Source organism: Ranitomeya imitator, chromosome 3 (assembly GCF_032444005.1).
Source record: "Ranitomeya imitator isolate aRanImi1 chromosome 3, aRanImi1.pri, whole genome shotgun sequence".
NCBI classification, from domain to species: Eukaryota; Metazoa; Chordata; class Amphibia; order Anura; family Dendrobatidae; genus Ranitomeya; species Ranitomeya imitator.
The window spans coordinates 133,398,169-133,419,537 of NC_091284.1; the positions used below are offsets into that span (position 1 = coordinate 133,398,169).

Genomic DNA, 21,369 nt, shown 5'->3' on the forward strand with positions numbered 1-21,369 from the left:
CCAAATGTAAATTTTTGGTGAAGAATCAACAACAAGTGAAACACAATTGTGAAGTTGAACGAAGTTTATTGGTTACTTTACATTTTTGTGGAAATTCCAAAACTGAAAAGTGGGGTGTGCAATATTATTCGACCCCTTTAACCTAATACTTTGTTGCGCCACCTTTTGCTGCGATTACAGCTGCAAGTCACTTGGGGTATGTCTCTATCAGTTTTGTACATCGAGAGACTGAAATTCTTGCCCATTCTTCCTTGGCAAACAGCTCGAGCTCAGTGAGGTTTGATGGAGATCATTTTTGAACAGCAGTTTTCAGCTCTTTCCACAGATTCTCGATTGAATTGAGGTCTGGGCTTTGACTTGGCCATTCTAACACCTGGATACGTTTATTTGTGAACCATTCCATTGTAGATTTTGCTTTATGTTTGGGATCATTGTCTTGTTGGAAGATAAATCTCCGTCCCAGTCTCAAGTCTTTTGCAGACTCAAACAGGTTTTCTTTAAGAATGGTCCTGTATTTGGCTCCATCCATCTTCCCATCAATTTTAACGATCTTCCCTGTCCCTGCTGAAGAAAAGCAGGCCCAAATCATGATGCTGCCACCACCATGTTTGACAGTGAGGATGGTGTGTTCAGGGTGATGAGCTGTGTTGCCTTGACGCCAAACATATCGTTTGGCATAGTTGCCAAAAAGTTTGATTTTGGTTTCATCTGACCAGAGCACATTCTTCCACATATTTGGTGTGTCTCCCAGGTGGTTTGTTGCAAACTTTACAGGGCATTTTTATGGATATCTTTGAGAAATGGCTTTCTTCTTGCCACTTTTCCATAAAGGCCAGATTTGTGCAGTGTACGACTGATTGTTGTCCTATGGACAGACTGTCCCACCTCAGATCTCTACAGTTCATCCAGAGTGATCATGGGCCTCTTGGCTGCATCTCTGATCCTTGTTTGAGATGAAAGTTTAAAGGGACGGCCGGGTCTTGGTAGATTTGCAGTGGTATGATACTCCTTCCATTTCAATATGATCGCTTGCACAGTGCTCCTTGGGATGTTTAAAGTTTCGGAAATCATTTTGTATCCAAATCCAGCTTTAAACTTCTCCACAAAAGTATCACGAACCTGCCTGTTGTGTTCCTTGGTCTTCATGATGCTCTCTGTGCTTCAGACAGAACCCTGAGACTGTCACAGAGCAGGTGCATTTATACGGAGACTTGATTACACACAGGTGGATTAAATGTATCACCATTTAGAACAACATTGGATCATTCAGGGATCCACAATGAACTTCTGGAGTGAGTTTGCTGCACTGAAAGTAAAGAGGCCGAATAATATTGCACGCCCCACTTTTCAGTTTTTGAATTTCAACAAAAATTTAAAATAACCAATAAATTTCTTTAAATTTCACAATTGTGTTCCACTTGTTGTTGATTCTTCACCTAAAATTTACATTTGGTATCTTTATGTTTGAAGCATGATATGTGGGAAAAGGTTGAAAAGTTCCAGGGGGCCATTGCATACGGATGTCATACGGATACATAGATGTGAGGAAATTGCATCATCACATTGCAAACGGATTACAAACGGATATCCATACAGAGAACACTCGTGCGACTCTTGTCAGAGAGAATCGAACTGATCTTTAATACGTTAAGTGTGATGCTGGCCTTATACTTTTCCTCTGATTCTTCCACTTCTAGTTTGATTTACAAATACTAATGTGAAATACTGACCAAATACTGATTGTGCGAATGTGGCCTAAGCCCCCTTCACATGTCCGTATAATACCGTACCGGAAAAAAAATCTCAACAGTGTTTTGTATCAGTTTGTCATCAGAGTGTCATCAGTGTTCTCTCCAGGTGCCATCCGTTTTTTTCTGGCATGGTTTAAAAAAATCAATTCTAAAGCTTCCACTATACTTTATAATTATTATATTCCAGATTACAATGGGTTACGTATGGCATCCTTGAAAAAAACGGATGCCGCACATCCCTGAAACATGGACATGTGCAGGGGACCTAAGCAATATACTGCATAGATTTTAGAAATAATTGTTTTCATCTTCCATGACAAATTTAGGAGAAATAAAATAAATATAAAATAAAATAAAAAAATTCCATGAAAACAAGCAAATTTCCACATAAGCGCTGTGATAGTTACTGGAAGAAGAAAAACAACGATATACAAATAGGGAGATATAATTTGTTTTGAGAACCTAAGTGCGCAAAGAAAAAGAAAAAATTTAAAGTAAACAAGTTCAACCAAAACCCCCCCAAATAAGAAAAGATAAACCAGGTAATTATAAAATGTCCATACACTTTAGTGTATTCTTTTTTTCACATATTAGTACCTAAGCAACTTGTAATGTTTAATTGCCGTGATCCATGCAATCTTTATGAAGCTTTGTGTTTTGTTTTTACATATTGGGACCAATATATATCTGAGTACTAAATATACTGTACAACTTTATTCTATAGTATAAACCAAGATATTTAGAATTTCAATAAGATTCCAAATTGTTTATGGAAATCTATATGGTCTACCGTCTGTGGATCTTGATTAAGGGCATAAGCTATGTCCCTCTGGTGTTGAGACGTGGCCGACTGAGAAGATACACTTAGGCTACTATCACACTAGCGTCGGAATCTCCCTGTCGCAATGCATCGGGGAGAGATTCCGACGCTAGCGTTTAGCGCATTGCACAACGGAGGCAGCGGATGCATTTCTCCGGCGCATCCACTGCCCCATTGTAAGGTGCGGGGAGGTGGGGAGGTGGGGGCGGAGGTCAAAAAACGTTACATGTAGCATTTTTTGCTCCCGACGGTCCGCAGAAGCACGACGCATCCGTCGCTCGACGGATGCGACGTGTGGAAATCCGTCGCAAATGCGTCGTCAATACAAGTCTATGGGGAAAAAACGCATCCTGCAAGCACTTTTGCAGGATGCGTTTTTTCTGCAAAACGACGCATTGTGACGGATTGCAGAAAACGCTAGTGTGAAAGTAGCCTAACATTCAGATGCCATTTAATGATGTTATACATCCCGAGGTACCAGTCACTCAAATGCTATGGATATAGTCAGGGGCAAACAAACCATTAGTGCATTTTAATTAATAAGTCTTGGAATAATAACAAGTTCCACAATTGGTTGTGTTAAAAAAAATGTTCCAGATCTGAGAAAATCTTATAAATATGCCCCTGCTGTGTACTGTGTAATGGCTTTGTCCGACCATGTCATAACTTGGCCTGCACATACCACAGCTCCACAGGGAGGAAGCAAGAGAGTATACAGACAGGACAGCATGGGATCTCAGCTGCTGCTTTCTGTGAGGTAAAACATTTTTCTGCCTCGTTACCTCACAGAAAAACTCATTCAACCTTGGATTTAACAGTAGGCCTATGAAAATGCAGAAAAACATATGATCATATTATGTAGAGTAGCACCATGTAGCAACTGGTGTGCGTAGTACATAAATTAGGTCTTAATATGTGCATCAGATGTGTACGTTTTTATGAATGATAGTAACATAAAATCTTCCCTATCCATTCCCTGAGAGCTTTGAATAAGAAACTGTATAAAACTGCCAACAGACCCAAATTAGGTAGGACTGTCTTGATTTTTCAGATACAATTCTAGAAAATGTGGTGCTGCCCCAAACATAAGGAAGATGGTGTATATGTAAACCCTGCCCCAAAAGTATGCAAGTGTACACAGTTTGGAGGAATTCCTGGGCTGCTGATGGCAGGCCTTCTGTGGAAGACGATAACATCCTTATTTTACCAACACCAATGTTGGCAAGTATGCTTTTATTGTAATAATTGGCCATTGAATGGTCAGTTATATCAGCTCAATATGCAAAAGTACAGAACTTCTAGGAATGTGTTATTATGGCACTTACCAAGTTGTTTTAAATTGACAAAATAATAATAAAAAAATACTTTTCGGAAAAATCCTGATTTAGCCTTCAATTTTCAGTCTTTCAAAGACTAATCACTTTTTGTCCTTTAAAATGAAGTCCACTTCGGTGTTACAGAACACAAGGACAGTACACACTTGGCTATGCTATTTTAGTATGTGAGATATATCCATGAGCAATGCTAACACAGCATGGATGCTTAATCCTTATAATATTTTTTTCCAAATAGCTTTAAAAAAGGGTAAAGTGGATTATCTTCTTTGGTTTCAAAATGAAATATCATAAAACAATTTATACAGCAGCTCAAACATCAGTCCTTGAATTACATAAAATGAGTCTTCTTGTCTACCACACTCGGCATGAATTATTTCCACGATTCATTAATGTGTTCTCTGGACAGTTGAAAGCTTTACGAAATTCTTCAAAATTACTCATTGCACCAATTACCCTGGGGGATGAAAAAATAAATAATCTTTTAGTTCAAGTCATTTATTGTTTCTGTATCTACATTTATTTTACCTGTATCTCGGTATCCATAATTCTAAAAAAATGTCAAATCAGATAGAAAGGTTATTGGAACAGCATTGCTGAGTGGGACTGAACAGGAAAGTTCTCTGTGGCTTGTTCTCAAGCTTTTACTTTCTAAGACTATGTACCCACGATAAAGAAGTAGCAGCGTTTTGGAGGCAGATCATGTCCATAACACTGCGTTCTATTGAAAGCAGATAAATCCGCATGTGTTCACTGAACCATGCGGATTTACCACATTTAGTATATTCTATTGATGAAATTTCTGCTGCCGAGACTCGTGTCTCCGCAAGAGAAGTTAACATGTTGCGGTCTTGAAAGACACATCACAAGTCCGTGTCCACGGGTGATTCACAGGCGCACATACACACATAGTGGACATGGGATTTCTTTAAATCCCATCCACCCTGCTTTAGCATCTGGATGCTGCGGTTTTGGCGCTGCATAAATACGAAGCGTCAAAACCGCAGCAATCCCTGATCGTGGGCAAGCACCATAAGGGCTTGTGCATACGACCGCATTTTAGATCAAATGCTGTCTGTGAAAAAAACGGACCAATGTTATTCAATGGGGCGGTGCAGATGACCGATTTTTTCACTGAACGAATCGGTGTGTGAAATAAAAAGCAGCATGCATGATTTTCCTCTGGAAATTGGAGACGAGTCACCCATTTAAGTCTATGGGTGCATGAAATAAATGGGATGGCATACAGAGACACAGAATGACATCCAATTTTTAGGGATACATTGCAATTCTATAATATGGGAAATTGTAAATGGTCCTATAAATAACTAATAGCTGCTACTGTAAAAAAAAAACGGATTCCACATGGATGACAAGTGAGAAAAAAATCATTTCACTTTTCTGTATGAAACTCTGAACATTTTTTTATGCAGTCATCTGAATCTACCCTAACAGTCATTTCTTGATATATTGTGTATGGTAGCAGATTACACCTTGCTTATGGAAGTATTGTGTGAAGGTGTTGCAGATGAATGTATGTTCACATACCACTGTCCCATTCATCTGAACAGTGACTGCAGAAATGCTTTGTAACAAAATAACCAAACTCAGAATGGTGGATATGGCACCACCATGTAGTGCATATCATGGCAAGGAAAGTAGACTTCAGTAGTTTCTCTTTTTTGCAGAGGTAATGGCAGCGGAGATATTTTTTCTGATTGAAAGGTATGCTTTAAGAATCTTTATAATTATTCACACAAAGGAGAATACTATTAAGCATAAATGTAGCTACCATATACAGAGCTCGGGCGGTCTTACCGGAACTGAGGTGGGCTATGTACTCCATTCATGACTAGTTCTCTTGCAGCTTCACTGCGAAAAGTATTGCACCTTACCTAAGATATAAGATATAGATATCGAATGAATAAATAAATCTTCAGACACATTCTGGAAAATGAAAATATTTGATAAACTGATGGACTAGTTTGCAAATGAGGAATCAGCATACTAGTCTGAATTGGCATTGATACACAAAAGTTATGAAGGACAATGGTCCTTCATAACTTTTGTAAAAATGTAAAAATGTAAAAATGCATCATTGACTTACATGAGAGTAGCTTAAGAAAAACAGTTGGTTGTGGTTAAGATCTAACCCCGGAAGAAGCAATTCCTCTTTTCCATTTCTCTCTTCCTTAATCCATTTTCTGTATGCCTATCATGAATTTAAAAAAGTGAAATGTTTAAGTTATGTTATACGTACTGTATGTCATGAAACAGACAATAATATTTTCCTTCATTCTTCTTCTAAGGCCTCATTGACACATCCATATTTAAACACGCACGTGAAAAAATAGCACCAGTGTTATAAGTGTTTTGCATCAGTGTGTCTATTTGTACCATCAGTAGTGTTGAGCATTCCGATACCGCAAGTATCGGGTATCGGCCGATATTTGCGGTATCGGAATTCCGATACCGAATTCCGATACTTCCCGCGTATCGGATACCGGAATCGGAAGTTCCCAGAATTCAAACTGAACGCAGCAGCCAATGAGGAATGATTGGAAGTGTGGGCACATCCTGTTTAGCATGGTGGGCATGTAAGTACTGGCAAGGCTGTGATTGGCTGCTGAAATGATGTCACTCTGCACTATAAAAAACGCTGCCGCCATTTTGCGCTCACTCTGTTGTGATTTCAGTTAGGGACAGGACGCTGTGTTCTAACTGAGGGCCAGTTGAGATAGCTAATTGCTTTATTTTCCTTTCCAAAGGCTAATTTAGCAAAACGCTGTGTGTTCTTCACTGTTCACCTTGCTCTTGCCTTGCAGCGCTGTTTTAACAGCGTTCTGCAAGGTCTCTGTGTGTGTGTGTGTGCAGCTCACTCTGTAGTCTGTGTGCAGCCATATACCCGGTTGTATTCAGCTCAGGGGGGGTTCACACTGCCTCACACAGTTGTCCTTTTTTGCTCATAGTGCAGCCTGCTGCACATTTTTTCTCAAATTTCCTATTAGTGTTTTTCCACCCGTCTCCAGCTAAATTGTGGAAAAACACTACATAGGATAACCTAGAGAGGGGTTTTTGGGCCTTGCAGCGCCGTTTACGGCTGTCTGCACGGTCTCCGTGTGAGCCCAGCTCGCCCTGTAGTCTGTGTGCAGCCATAGCCGGTTGGATTCAGCTCAGGGTTCGTTACTGCCTCATACCTTGAGAAAAATTTTCCTTTTTTTCAAATAGTGCAGCCTGTTTAAAATTTAAAAAAAAAATTCCTATTAGTGTTTTTCCACCCGTCTCCAGCTAAATTGTGGAAGAACACTACATAGGATAACCTAGAGGGTTTTTTTTGGGCCTTGCAGCGCCGTTTACGGCTGTCTGCACGGTCTCTGTGTGAGAGCAGCTCGCCCTGTAGTCTGTGTGCAGCCATAGCCGGTTGGATTCAGCTCAGGGTGCGTTACTGCCTCATACCTTGAAAAAAAATTTCCTTTTTTTCAAATAGTGCAGCCTGTTTAAACTTTAAAAAAAAAATTTCCTATTAGTGTTTTTCCACCCGTCTCCAGCTAAATTGTGGAAAAACACTACATAGGCTAACCTAGAGGGGTTTTTTTGGGCCTTGCAGCGCTGTTTACGGCTGTCTGCACGGTCTCTGTGTGAGCGCAGCTCGCCCTGTAGTCTGTGTGCAGCCATAGCTGGTTGGATTCAGCTCAGGGTGCGTTACTGCCTCATACCTTGAAAAAAAATTCATTTTTTTCAAATAGTGCAGCCAGTTTAAAATTTAAAAAAAAAATTTCCTATTAGTGTTTTTCCACCCGTCTCCAGCTAAATTGTGGAAAAACACTACATAGGATAACCTAGAGGGTGGTTATTGGGCCTTGCAGCGCCGTTTACGGCTGTCTGCACGGTCTCTGTGTGAGCGCAGCTCGCCCTGTAGTCTGTGTGCAGCCATAGCCGGTTGGATTCAGCTCAGGGTGCGTTACTGCCTCATACCTTGAAAAAAAATTCATTTTTTTCAAATAGTGCAGCCAGTTTAAAATTTAAAAAAAAAATCCCTATTAGTGTCTTTCCACCCGTCTCCAGCTAAATAGTGGAAAAACACTAAATAGGATAACCTAGAGGAGGTTTTTTGGGCCTTGCAGCGCCGTTTACGGCTGTCTGCACGGTCTCCGTGTGATTTAAACTAGCTCTGTAGCCCGATCTGCAAAAAAAAAAAAAGTAAAGTTCACCAAACACAACTTAACACTTGTGTAGGCCACATTTGAAAAATAATAAAGTTTAGTCCACACTTTACAACATTAGTGTTTCTTACACCTGTTAGGATGAGCATTTCAGGAATAAGCACACTAAGGCCTTAGTACTTTTCTGCTTATCTTTATCTGTCAACCAAGATGAAGAGGGCAGGGAGTAAGGCACGTGGGCGTGGGCGCGGAGCAGGGAGAGGAGCAGGAAGAGGACGTGGTGATTCTGTGCCTGCTGCGGGCACCGGTGACTCGTCGTCACTCAGTTTCAGCAGGGAACAGTCCTTCATGCGCAGCTTTGTCGGAGAGCGCCGTGCACCGCTGCTGCGTGAAGACCAAATTGAAGCCGTTGTCGGGTGGATGGCAGCTAACGCCTCGGCATCGACTTCAGTTAGTGCCACATCCTCTCAGGGACAGACCACTGGAGAGCAGCCATCTGTCTCTTCACCACCTGCCAAATTGGCCAGGCAGTCAGAGAGCCCAGGACAGGAGCCGTCTCTACTTCTGTTCTCTGAATCTCTTGGCTTGGAAACAGGGGGCCAGCCAAGCAGCATTGGAGAAATGGAAGAAGAGGCAGTTTGCAGTGATGCCCAACAGCTTTGTCTCTCTGACTCTGAAGAGGCGGGTGGGCCAGTGCCTCCGGTGACCACAGCGCAGTACGCATCTGATGATGAAACTCAGGTGCCGCTTTCTGGTGCGTACTGTGCTGCCGAGACTACCCAGGAGGAGCAGTTGGTGGCAGAGGGTAGTGGAGATGATGAGGTCATTGACCCATCGTGGCGTGAGGAACAGGAAGGTGGTGGGAGCAGCTCTGAGGAAGAGATTCCCCTTACGGGCCAAAGAGGGAGAGGGAGGGGGAAGACTGCGGAGCCTGTAGCCTCCACTTTGGCACCCGTTAGGAGCCTGTCTCTTTCCAAAGCCAAAAAGGGCGCTCCCAAGACTTGCAGTGCCTGGTCCTTTTTTGACACAGTTGCAGATGACATTTGTTTTGTCAAATGCAAGCTGTGTCATCAGAAAGTAAAAAGAGGGAAAAATGTCAGCAACCTCAATACCACAAATATGTGGAAACATGTGCGGACCAGGCACGCGGTGGAGTTACAGAAACACACTGAAGATGTAGGCCAACCAACAGCGGCAGCTACCACCTCTTCAGCTCGTGTTGCCTCTTCCTCCAGCTCACGCACAGCTTGTTTGGCTTCCTCCCAGGATCGCCATGGAAGAACCTCTGGCACTGTTGTTCAGAGACCTTGTGTAATTCCACCCACAGCACCACCTTCCCAGTCATCCTCACACTCCCAGTCTACTCTACAGCCATCGGTAGTACAGGCATGGGAGAAAAGGCGGGCATTCTCGGCCAACCACCCCCGAGCACAGGCTCTGAATGCAGGCATTGCCAAACTGTTGTCCCTGGAAATGCTCTCGTTCAGGCTGGTGGAGACTGACAGCTTCCGTGACTTGATGGCATTGGCAGTCCCACAGTACAAGGTGCCCAGCCGCTTTAACTTCAGCAGGCAAGCTGTCCCTGCCCTGCACAGGCATGTTGAGGGAAACATAAAACATGCGCTACTGAACACCGTCAGTAGCAAGGTCCACCTCACCACCGATGCGTGGACCAGTCAGCATTGACAGGGGCGATACGTTTCCCTCACTGCCCATTGGGTTAATGTTGTTGAGCCAGGTACAGATCGTGCAAGTGGCGCAGGACGTGTCCTGCCCACTCCAAGGATTGCAGGAATCCAGTCTGTACGCATTGACTCCTCCTCTTACACAAGTTCCTCAGAATCAACTCTGCAGGAGCCGTCACAGTCCACCTCCATATGGACCCATGAACGTTTACCTATGACCGACATGAGCACAGCTGTGGCCAAACGTCAGCAGGCCGTCTTGAAACTAGTTTCATTGGGGAATCGAAGCCACACAGCGCAGGAGCTCTGGAATGCCATTAAGCAGGAGAGCGATGTGTGGTTACTGCCAGCGAATCTCCAGCCAGGCATGGTAGTGTGTGACAATGGCCGAAATCTGGTGGCAGCTTTGGCCCTTGGCAACCTCACTCACATCCCATGTCTGGCACATGTGCTCAATTTGGTTGTGCAGAGTTTTCTGAGGGACTATCCGGATCTTGATGCCCTGCTGCACAAGGTCCGCCTAGAGTGTGCTCACTTGCGGCGTTCCAGCTTGGCCAGATCCCGCATTGCTGCTCTGCAGCGCTGATTCCGCCTTCCGGAACACCGCATCATATGTGACCTACCTACCCGGTGGAATTCCACGTTACATATGTTGGAGCGGTTGTGTGAGCAGCAGCAAGCAGTTATGGAGTACCAGCTGCATCAGGCGCAAATAAGTCGCAGTCAGCGCCGATCAGACTTCACAACCACAGAGTGGGCCACTATGAAGGACGTCTGCCAGGTTTTGCGTCCTTTTGATTATTCCACGCGGATGGCAAGTGCAGATGATGCACTAGTCAGCATGACTGTCCCCCTTATCTGCCTGCTTCAGCAAACTTTGCAAGGGTTAAGGGATGATGTTGTGGAAGAGGTGGAGGATGAGGAGTCACCTTTTCCATCAGCTTCTGGAGAGTCAGCGCCACGTGGTTCCTCACAAAGGGGTACGCAGGGGCCAATTTGTGAGGAGGATGAGGAGGAGTCAATGGAGGAGGAAGAGCTCTGTCCGGGGGAGGGAGCGACACAATTGTCCAGTGGTCAGTATGTACAGCGAGGGTGGGGTGATGACGAGCGGGCAGAGATCATGTCTCAAGCAGGGGACAGCGTTTCTGGGCCAGTTGGCACTTTGCAGCACATGGTGGATTTCATGCTGCAGTGCCTGAGAAATGACCGCCGCATCGACCACATTCTCAACATGCCTGATTATTGGGTGTTCACCCTCCTCGATCCTCGCTACCGGGACAACGTCCAAAACCTCATCCCAGCGTTGACCCGCGAGCGTAAATTGCGGGAGTACCACGACACACTGGTGATTTCCATCATCTTCTCCTGTCCAACTGAGAGGAGTGCTGCTAGTGCTTTACAAAGCAGCTCAGTGCGTCGAGGCAGTGGGGGAGGCTCTGCCCAAAGAGGGAGCAGAAGCAGTGCCTCTGCCCAAGGCAAGCCCAGTATGGCACAACTCTGGCACACTTTTGTGTGCCCGCCCCAAATGTCTACACCATCACCGGCGGCTCCAGTCAGCAGGAGGCAACGGTTCCGTCAGATGGTGACAGACTACATGGCTTGCCCTCTTACTGTACTCCCAGATGGCTCTTCCCCGTTCAAGTTTTGGGTCTCTAAGCTGGATACATGGCCAGAGCTAAGCCAGTATGCATTGGAGGTGCTGGCTTGCCCTGCGGCTAGTGTCTTACCGGAACGTGTCTTTAGTGCCGCAGGTGGTGTACTAACAGACCGTCGCATGCGACTGTCCTCCGATAACGTTGACCGGCTTACTTTCCTGAAAATGAACCAGGCCTGGATCTCGCAGGAATTTGCCACTCCTCTGCCTGATTAAGTAATTGGGTGTCATCCAGGTCTCCTGCTGTGTTCATCTTTCTACCACCTGAACTGCTATTCCTGGGCTCCAACACCGCCAGTTGCGGCTCAGAAGTGCAGGCTGCACAGTAAAAACATACGACCCAGTGTTATTGGGTTTCAGTAACGTCAGCTGATCCCCAGCTGTGTAGCCGGCAATGTGTCCTGCGACCGCCACGCTGGCACAACAACCTAAATGTAAGGGAACCTGTCCCCCCCCCCCGTCGTTTGTTACTGAAAGAGCCATCTTGTGCAGCAGTGATGCTGCACAAGGAAAAGGTAGCTCTTTTGGTTTAGCTCCTTGCACACGCAGAACTTAACACTTATAAAATGTGTTCACTGATACCGTTATACCGTCCCGGAGCTGGGACTTTCCTTCGTAATGTGACGCAGCACAGCCGTCATTCCTACCCCCTTGGTGCCATGCGCTGCCTCCTCAGCGTTGTTTTAAGCTGTCACGGAGCCTGCGCTGTTCTGTTATCCCTTGGGCATGCCCTATTTGCGCTGCCTGTCTTCTGACATAATTTGGTGTCAGGCTGGCTGCGCCTGTGCAGCCGCGCTGCCCGAGATCCCGCCTCGCAGTGTCTTCTGATTGAGTCACACTGCGGGCCTGGGATCCATGGGCATGCGCAGTGCATATCTTCCCCTCTGGCTCTCGCTCATTTCCCTCCGCCTTCTTTAGACTGTGCGCCGTCAGCTGATCCCTAATAGCATGCCACGGCCGTGACACCGCACAGTCTGAAGAAGAGGGAAGGAGGGGAGTAAGATTCGAGTATATGCACTGTGCATGCCCATGGATCCAAGGCCCGCAGTGGGATTACGTTAGACGAGACTACGAGGTGGGATCTGGAGCAGCGTGGACGCACAGGCACTAACAGCCTGACACCAAATTATGTCAGAAGACAGGCAGCGCTAATTGGGCATGGCCAAGGGCTAACAGAACAGCGCAGGCTCCGTGACAGCTTAAAACAACGCTGAGGAGGCAGCGCACGGCACCAAGGGGATAGGAATGACAGCTGTGCTGTGTCCCATTACGAAGGAAATTCGCACCTGCGGGACGGTTGAACGGTATAAGGGGACACATTTTTAGTGTTTACTTCAGTGTTTGCAAGGAGCATAATTAAAAGAGCAACCTTTTCCTTTTGCATCCTTAGTGCTGCACAAGATGGCTCTTTCAGCTACAAACGTCTTGGGGGGGGGGTTAAAGGTTCCCTTTCAACTTGCTCCAATCAGGCTTCGGCCTACACTCTGTTCCTCTGCTCCTCCTGCTGACCCTGGGCTCTAACACCGCCAGTTGGTGCCTGGAAGTGCTGTGTGCACAGTTAACAGTCGCTCCTCTGTTATTGGGGTTCAGTAACGTCAGCTGATCCCCAGCTGTGTGTGCGGCAACACCTCCAATCTGCTCCTCCTGCTGTCCCTTGGTTCTAACACCGCCAGTTGGTGCCTGGAAGTGCTGTGTGCACAGTTAACAGTCGCTCATCTGTTATTGGGGTTCAGTAACATCAGCTGATCCCCAGCTGTGTGTGCGTCAATACCTCCAATCTGCTCCTCCTGCTGTCCCTGGGCTCTAACACCGCCAGTTGGTGCCTGGAAGTGCTGTCTGCACAGTCAACAGTCGCTCCTCTGTTATTGGGGTTCAGTAACGTCAGCTGATCCCCAGCTGTGTAGCCGGCAATGTGTCCTGCGACCGCCACACTGGCACAACAACCTAAATGTAAGGGAACCTGTCCCCCCCCCCCCCGTCGTTTGTTACTGAAAGAGCCATCTTGTGCAGCAGTAATGCTGCACAAGGAAAAGGTAGCTCTTTTGGTTTAGCTCCTTGCACACGCAGAACTTAACACTTATAAAATGTGTTCACTGATACCGTTATACCGTCCCGGAGCTGGGACTTTCCTTCGTAATGTGACGCAGCACAGCCGTCATTCCTACCCCCTTGGTGCCATGCGCTGCCTCCTCAGCGTTGTTTTAAGCTGTCACGGAGCCTGCGCTGTTCTGTTATTCCTTGGGCATGCCCTATTTGCGCTGCCTGTCTTCTGACATAATTTGCTGTCAGGCTGGCTGCGCCTGTGCGGCCGCGCTGCCCGAGATCCCTCGGTGTCTTATTTTTTTGGACAGCGAGGGTGTGATTGATGGGCATGTGCAGTGCATATGTTTGCCTGTGTTCACTCATCTCCTTCCGCCTTCTTCAGACTGGGTGGCCTCATGACCGCGGCATGCGATAAGGGATCAGATGAGGCCGCCCAGTCTGAAGCAGGTGTAAGGACATGTGTGAGCGGCAAACATATTTACTGCACAAGGCCACGAATCCCAGCCACGCAGTGTGATTTTTTGAAAACACGGTCTGGGATTCATGTCCATTGCTAACCGCAACGGCCAACATGAAATGAGGTGAGAAGACAGGCAGCGCTCACAGCGCATGGCCAAGGGATCACAATAGCGCAGACTCCTGTACAGCTAATAACAACGCTCAGGAATCTGCGCCCAGCACCTAGGTGTAAATTTTGACACCTGTGCTGCGTCTCCTTAAAAAGACAAGTCACGCCTCCACTACTGTTTGACAGTATAATGGGCTAAATAGTGTACGTGTTTTATTCAGCGTGTGCAAGGAGCAAACTAAATAGAGCAACCTTTTACTTGTGCAGCATTAATGCTGCACAAGGTGTGGCTCTTGTACCTTGCAACACCTGAGGGGGGGTTAAAGGTTACCTTTGAAATTGGTTCAACTAGGCTTCGGCCTACACTCTGCTCCTCTCCTCCTCCTGCTGACCCTGGGCTATAACACCGCCAGTTGTAGCCTAGAAGTGCTAGGTGCACAGAGAAAAACACCCGCCAATGTGTTAGTGGGGTTCAGCACCGCCAGCTGTTCCCCTGCTGTGTAGCCGGCATCGTGTCCAGCACAAGCCACGCTGGCACAACTGACCAAAAGCTGCCACCAGTGCAGGCTTCGGCCTACACTCTGCTCCTCTCCTACTCCTGCTGCCCCTGGGCTCAAACACCGCTAGTTTTTGCCCGGAAATGCGAGCTGCACAGAGAAAAAAAACAGCCAATGTGTTAGTGGGCTTCAGCACCGCCAGCTGTTCCCCTGCTGTGTAGCCTGCATCGTGTCCAGCACAAGCCACGCTGGCACAACTGACCAAAAGCTGCCACCAGTGCTGGCTTCGGCCTACACTCTGCTCCTCTCCTCCTCCTGCTGACCCTGGGCTCTAACAACGCTAGTTTTTGCCCGGAATTGCTAGCTGCACAGAGAAAAACACCAGCCGGAGCTGGGACTTTCCTTCGTAATGTGACGCAGCACAGCCGTCATTCCTACCCCCTTGGTGCCATGCGCTGCCTCCTCAGCGTTGTTTTAAGCTGTCACGGAGCCTGCGCTGTTCTGTTATCCCTTGGGCATGCCCTATTTGCGCTGCCTGTCTTCTGACATAATTTGCTGTCAGGCTGGCTGCGCCTGTGCGGCCGCGCTGCCCGAGATCCCGCCTCGCAGTGTCTTCTGATTGAGTCACACTGCGGGCCTGGGATCCATGGGCGTGCGCAGTGCATATCTTCCCCTCGGGCTCTCGCTCATTTCCCTCCGCCTTCTTTAGACTGTGCACCGTCAGCTGATCCCTAATAGCATGCCACGGCCGTGACACCGCACAGTCTGAAGAAGAGGGAAGGAGGGGAGTAAGAGTCGAGTATATGCACTGTGCATGCCCATGGATCCAAGGCCCGCAGTGGGATTACGTTAGACGAGACTGCGAGGTGGGATCTGGAGCAGCGTGGACGCACAGGCACTGACAGCCTGACACCAAATTATGTCAGAAGACAGGCAGCGCTAATTGGGCATGGCCAAGGGCTAACAGAACAGCGCAGGCTCCGTGACAGCTTAAAACAACGCTGAGGAGGCAGCGCACGGCACCAAGGGGATAGGAATTACAGCTGTGCTGTGTCCCATTACGAAGGAAATTCGCACCTCCGGGACGGTTGAACGATATAAGGGGACACATTTTTAGTGTTTACTTCAGTGTTTGCAAGGAGCATAATTAAAAGAGCAACCTTTTCCTTTTGCATCCTTAGTGCTGCACAAGATGGCTCTTTCAGCTACAAACGTCTTGGGGGGGGGGTTAAAGGTTCCCTTTCAACTTGCTCCAATCAGGCTTCGGCCTACACTCTGTTCCTCTGCTCCTCCTGCTGACCCTGGGCTCTAACACCGCCAGTTGGTGCCTGGAAGTGCTGTGTGCACAGTTAACAGTCGCTCCTCTGTTATTGGGGTTCAGTAACGTCAGCTGATCCCCAGCTGTGTGTGCGGCAATACCTCCAATCTGCTCCTCCTGCTGTCCCTTGGTTCTAACACCGCCAGTTGGTGCCTGGAAGTGCTGTGTGCACAGTTAACAGTCGCTCATCTGTTATTGGGGTTCAGTAACATCAGCTGATCCCCAGCTGTGTGTGCGTCAATACCTCCAATCTGCTCCTCCTGCTGTCCCTGGGCTCTAACACCGCCAGTTGGTGCCTGGAAGTGCTGTCTGCACAGTCAACAGTCGCTCCTCTGTTATTGGGGTTCAGTAACATCAGCTGATCCCCAGCTGTGTATCCGGCAATGTGTCATGCGACCGCCACGCTGGCACAACTAAAATGTAAGGGGACCTGTCCCCCCTCCCCCAGGCGTTTGTTACTGAAAGAGCCACCATGTGCAGCACTAATACTGCACAAGGGAAAGGTCGCTCTTGAAATTATGCTCCTTGCAAACGCTGAACTACACACTCATGTAATGTGTCCCCTCACACCGTCCAACCGTCCCGGAGGTGGGACTTTCCTTTGTAATGTGACGCAGCACAGCCGTCATTGCTACCCCCTTGCCACCGTGCGCTGGCTCCTTAGCGTTGTTTGATTCCGTCATGGACCCTGCGCTGTTATGTTATCCCTTGGCCATGCACAGTTTGCGCTGCCTGTCCTCTGACATCATTTGTTGTCGTCCTGGCTGCGCCTGTGCGTCCACGCTGCCCGAAATCCCACCTCTCAGTGTCGTCTAATGTGATCCCACAGTGGGCCTGGTAACCATGGCCATGCGCAGTGCATATACTAGCCTCTCACTCCCCTTCTTCACGCTTCTTCAGACTAGGCGGCGTCAGCTGATCCCTAATAGCATGCCACGGCCGTGACGCCGCACAGTCTGAAGAAGCAGGAAGGAGGTGAGTGAGAGGCGATGATATGCACTGCGCATGCCCATGGATCCCTGGCCCGCAGTGGGACTACATTAGATGACACTGCAAGGTTGGATCTCGGGCAGCTTGGACGCACAGGCACTGCCAGCCTGACACCTACATGATGTCAGAAGACAGGCACCGCTAACTGTGCATGGCCAAGGGATAACATTACAGCGCGGGCTCCGTGACAGAACCAAACAACGTTGAGGAGGTGGCGCACAGCACCAAGGGGGTTGGAATGACAGCTTTGCTGTGTCACATTACAAAGGAAAGTCCCACTTCCGGGACGGTTTGACAGTGTGAGGGGACACATTATATGAGTGTGTACTTCAGCGTTTGCAAGGAGCATAATTTTCAGAGCCACCATTTTCCATGTGCAGCATTACTGCTGTACAAGATGGCTCTTTCAGCAACAAATGCCTGGGGGGGGGGGATTTAAAGGTTCCCTTTCAACTTGCTCAACCGCAGTCTTCGGCCTACACTCTGCTCCTCTTTGATTCCCTGGGTTTCAACACTGTCAGTTGCCACCTGGAAGTGTTGTCTACACAGAAAAAACACTAGGTGATGTGTCAGTGGGGTTCAGCACCGCCAGCTGTTCCCCTGCTGTGTAGTCGGCAACGTGTCCAGCACAAGCCACGCTGGCACAACAGAACAAAAGCTGCCACCAGTGCAGGCTTCGGCCTACACTCTGCTCCTCTCCTCCTCCTGCTGACCCTGGGCTTAAACACCACTAGTTTTTGCCCGGAAGTGCTAGCTGCACAGAGAAAAACACCAGCCAATGTGTTAGTGGGGTTCAGCAACGCCAGCTGTTCCCCTGCTGTGTAGCTGGCAACGTGACCTGCAAACGCCACGCAGGCACATGAACTGAAATTAAAGGGAACCTGGCCCCACCCCCCCAGGTGTTTCTATGTATAACAGCCACCTTGTACAGCAGTACTGCTGCATTTGTACAAGGTGGCTGATTTTTTATCCTTGCCCACGTAGAATTAAACACGTAAAATATGAGTCTCATTACAGACCATTACAATGTCCCTGAGGTGTGACTTTCCTTTTTAATGACACGCACCACCCCCCTTGGTAGCGCTGCCCGTCTTCTGACATCATTGGTTGGCTGCCTGTGCCTGTGCGTCCGCCCTGCCCGACACAACCCCCCTCGTTTCATATATTTTGGCTGCGAGGGTGTGATTGATGGGCATGTGCAGTGCATATGTTCGCCTGTCTTAACTCATCTCCTTCCGCCTTCTTCAGACTGTGCGGCCTCCTGGCCGTGGTAGGCGATAAGGGATCAGCTGAGGCCGCCCAGTCTGAAGCAGGTGTAAGGACATGTGTGAGCGGCAAACATATTTACTGCACAAGGCCACGAATCCCAGCCACGCAGTGTGATTTTTTGAAAACACACTGCGGGCCTGGGATTCATATCCATTGCTAACCGCAACGGCCAACATGAAATGAGGTGAGAAGACAGGCAGCGCTCACAGCGCATGGCCAAGGGATCACAATAGCGCAGACTCCTGTACAGCTAATAACAACGCTCAGGAATCTGCGCCCAGCACCTAGGTGTAAATTTTGACACCTGTGCTGCGTCTCCTTAAAAAGACAAGTCACGCCTCCACTACTGTTTGACAGTATAATGGGCTAAATAGTGTACGTGTTTTATTCAGCGTGTGTAAGGAGCAAACTAAATAGAGCAACTTTTTACTTGTGCAGCATTAATGCTGCACAAGGTGTGGATCTTGTACCTTGCAACACCTGAGGGGGGGTTAAAGGTTACCTTTGAAATTGGTTCAACTAGGCTTCAGCCTACACTCTGCTCCTCTCCTCCTCCTGCTGACCCTGGGCTCTAACACCGCTAGTTTTTGCCCGGAAATGCGAGCTTCACAGAGAAAAACAACAGCCAATGTGTTAGTGGGGTTCAGCACCGCCAGCTGTTCCCCTGCTGTGTAGCCGGCATCGTGTCCAGCACAAGCCACGCTGGCACAACCGACCAAAAGCTGCCACCAGTGCAGGCTTCGGCCTGCACTTTGCTCCTCTCCTCCTCCTGCTGCCCCTGGGCTCTAACACCGCTAGTTTTTGCCCGGAAATGCGACCTTCACAGAGAAAAACAACAGCCAATGTGTTAGTGGGGTTCAGCACCGTAAGCTGTTCCCCTGCTGTGTAGCCGGCATCGTGTCCAGCACAAGCCACGCTGGCACAACCGACCAAAAGCTGCCACCAGTGCAGGCTTCGGCCTACACTTTGCTCCTCTCCTCCTCCTGCTGACCCTGGGCTCTAACACCGCCAGTTTTTGCCCGGACATGCGAGCTGCACAGAGAAAAACACCAGTCAATGTGTCAGTGGGGTTCAGCACCGCCAACTGTTCCCCTGCTGTGTAGCCGGCAACGTGACCTGCAAACGCCACGCAGGCACATGAACTGAATTTGAAGGGAGCTTGCCCCCCACCCCCAGGTGTTTCTATGTATAACAGCCACCTTGTACAGCAGTACTGCTGCATTTGTACAAGGTGGCTGACTTTTTCTCCTTGCCCACGTTTAATTAAACACGTACTAAATGTGTCTCATTGAGACCATTCCACTGTCCCTGAGGTGTGACTTTCCTTTCTAATGATACACAGCACCACTCTTGTTAGCGCTGCCCGTCTTTTGACATCATTGGTTAGCTGGCTGCGCCTGTGCGTCTGCCCTGCTCGAAACAACGCCCCTCGGTGTCTTATTTTTTTGGACAGCGAGGGTGTGATTGATGGGCATGTGCAGTGCATATGTTTGCCTGTGTTCACTCATCTCCTTCCGCCTTCTTCAGACTGGGTGGCCTCATGACCGCGGCATGCGATAAGGGATCAGATGAGGCCGCCCAATCTGAAGCAGGTGTAAGGACATGTGTGAGCGGCAAACATATTTACTGCACAAGGCCACGAATCCCAGCCACGCAGTGTGATTTTTTGAAAACACGGTCTGGGATTCATGTCCATTGCTAACCGCAACGGCCAACATGAAATGAGGTGAGAAGACAGGCAGCGCTCACAGCGCATGGCCAAGGGATCACAATAGCGCAGACTCCTGTACAGCTAATAACAACGCTCAGGAATCTGCGCCCAGCACCTAGGTGTAAATTTTGACACCTGTGCTGCGTCTCCTTAAAAAGACAAGTCACGCCTCCACTATTGTTTGACAGTATAATGGGCTAAATAGTGTACGTGTTTTATTCAGCGTGTGCAAGGAGCAAACTAAATAGAGCAACCTTTTACTTGTGCAGCATTAATGCTGCACAAGGTGTGGCTCTTGTACCTTGCAACACCTGAGGGGGGGTTAAAGGTTACCTTTGAAATTGGTTCAACTAGGCTTCGGCCTACACTCTGCTCCTCTCCTCCTCCTGCTGACCCTGGGCTATAACACCGCCAGTTGTAGCCTAGAAGTGCTAGGTGCACAGAGAAAAACACCCGCCAATGTTTTAGTGGGGTTCAGCACCGCCAGCTGTTCCCCTGCTGTGTAGCCGGCATCGTGTCCAGCACAAGCCACGCTGGCACAACTGACCAAAAGCTGCCACCAGTGCAGGCTTCGGCCTACACTCTGCTCCTCTCCTACTCCTGCTGCCCCTGGGCTCAAACACCGCTAGTTTTTGCCCGGAAATGCGAGCTGCACAGAGAAAAAAAACAGCCAATGTGTTAGTGGGCTTCAGCACCGCCAGCTGTTCCCCTGCTGTGTAGCCTGCATCGTGTCCAGCACAAGCCACGCTGGCACAACTGACCAAAAGCTGCCACCAGTGCTGGCTTCGGCCTACACTCTGCTCCTCTCCTCCTCCTGCTGACCCTGGGCTCTAACAACGCTAGTTTTTGCCCGGAATTGCTAGCTGCACAGAGAAAAACACCAGCCAATGTGTTAGTGGGGTTCAGCACCGCCAACTGTTCCCCTGCTGTGTAGCCGGCAACGTGACCTGCAAACGCCACGCAGGCACATGAACTGAAATTGAAGTGAGCCTGCCCCCCACCCCCAGGTGTTTCTATGTATAACAGCCACCTTGTACAGCAGTACTGCTGCATTTGTACAAGGTGGCTGACATTTTCTCCTTGCCCACGTTTAATTAAACACGTACTAAATGTGTCTCATTAGAGACCATTACAATGTCCCTGAGGTGTGACTTTCCTTTTTAATGACACGCAGCACCCCCATTGTTAGCGCTGCCCGTCTTCAGACATCATTGGTTCGCTGGCTGTGCCTGTGCGTCCGCCCTACCCGACACAACGCCCCTCGTTGTCTCATATATTTTTACTGCGAGGGTGTGATTGATGGGCACGAGCAGTGCATATGTTCGCCTGTCTTCACTCCCCTCCTTCCGCCTTCTTCAGACTGTGCGGCCTCATGGCCGTGGCAGGCAATAAGGGATCAGCTGAGGCCGGCCAGTCTGAAGCAGGTGTAAGGACATGTGTGAGCGGCGAACATATTTACTGCACAAGGCCACGAATCCCAGCACCGCAGTGTGACTTTATGGAAAGGCACTGTGGGTCTGGGATTTATGGCCATCGTTAACCGCACCGGCCAACATAAAATGAGGT

At 48.4% G+C, this 21,369-nt stretch overlaps 1 protein-coding gene across 1 annotated transcript in view; it reads right to left on the reverse strand.

Annotated features, from left to right (window-relative positions):
• Positions 1 to 3,769: 3,769 nt before the first annotated feature.
• The window catches only part of PHEX (phosphate regulating endopeptidase X-linked), a 467,693-nt gene continuing 450,093 nt past the window's right edge, over positions 3,770 to 21,369 (reverse strand). Inside the window, exons 20-22 of the mRNA XM_069761473.1 lie at positions 6,013 to 6,117; positions 5,724 to 5,800; positions 3,770 to 4,362 (exon numbers count right to left, since the gene is read on the reverse strand). Of these exons, the coding sequence (XP_069617574.1) occupies positions 4,260 to 4,362; positions 5,724 to 5,800; positions 6,013 to 6,117 (285 nt within the window). The 3' untranslated portion in view covers positions 3,770 to 4,259. The remainder of the gene's footprint in view (positions 4,363 to 5,723; positions 5,801 to 6,012; positions 6,118 to 21,369) is intronic.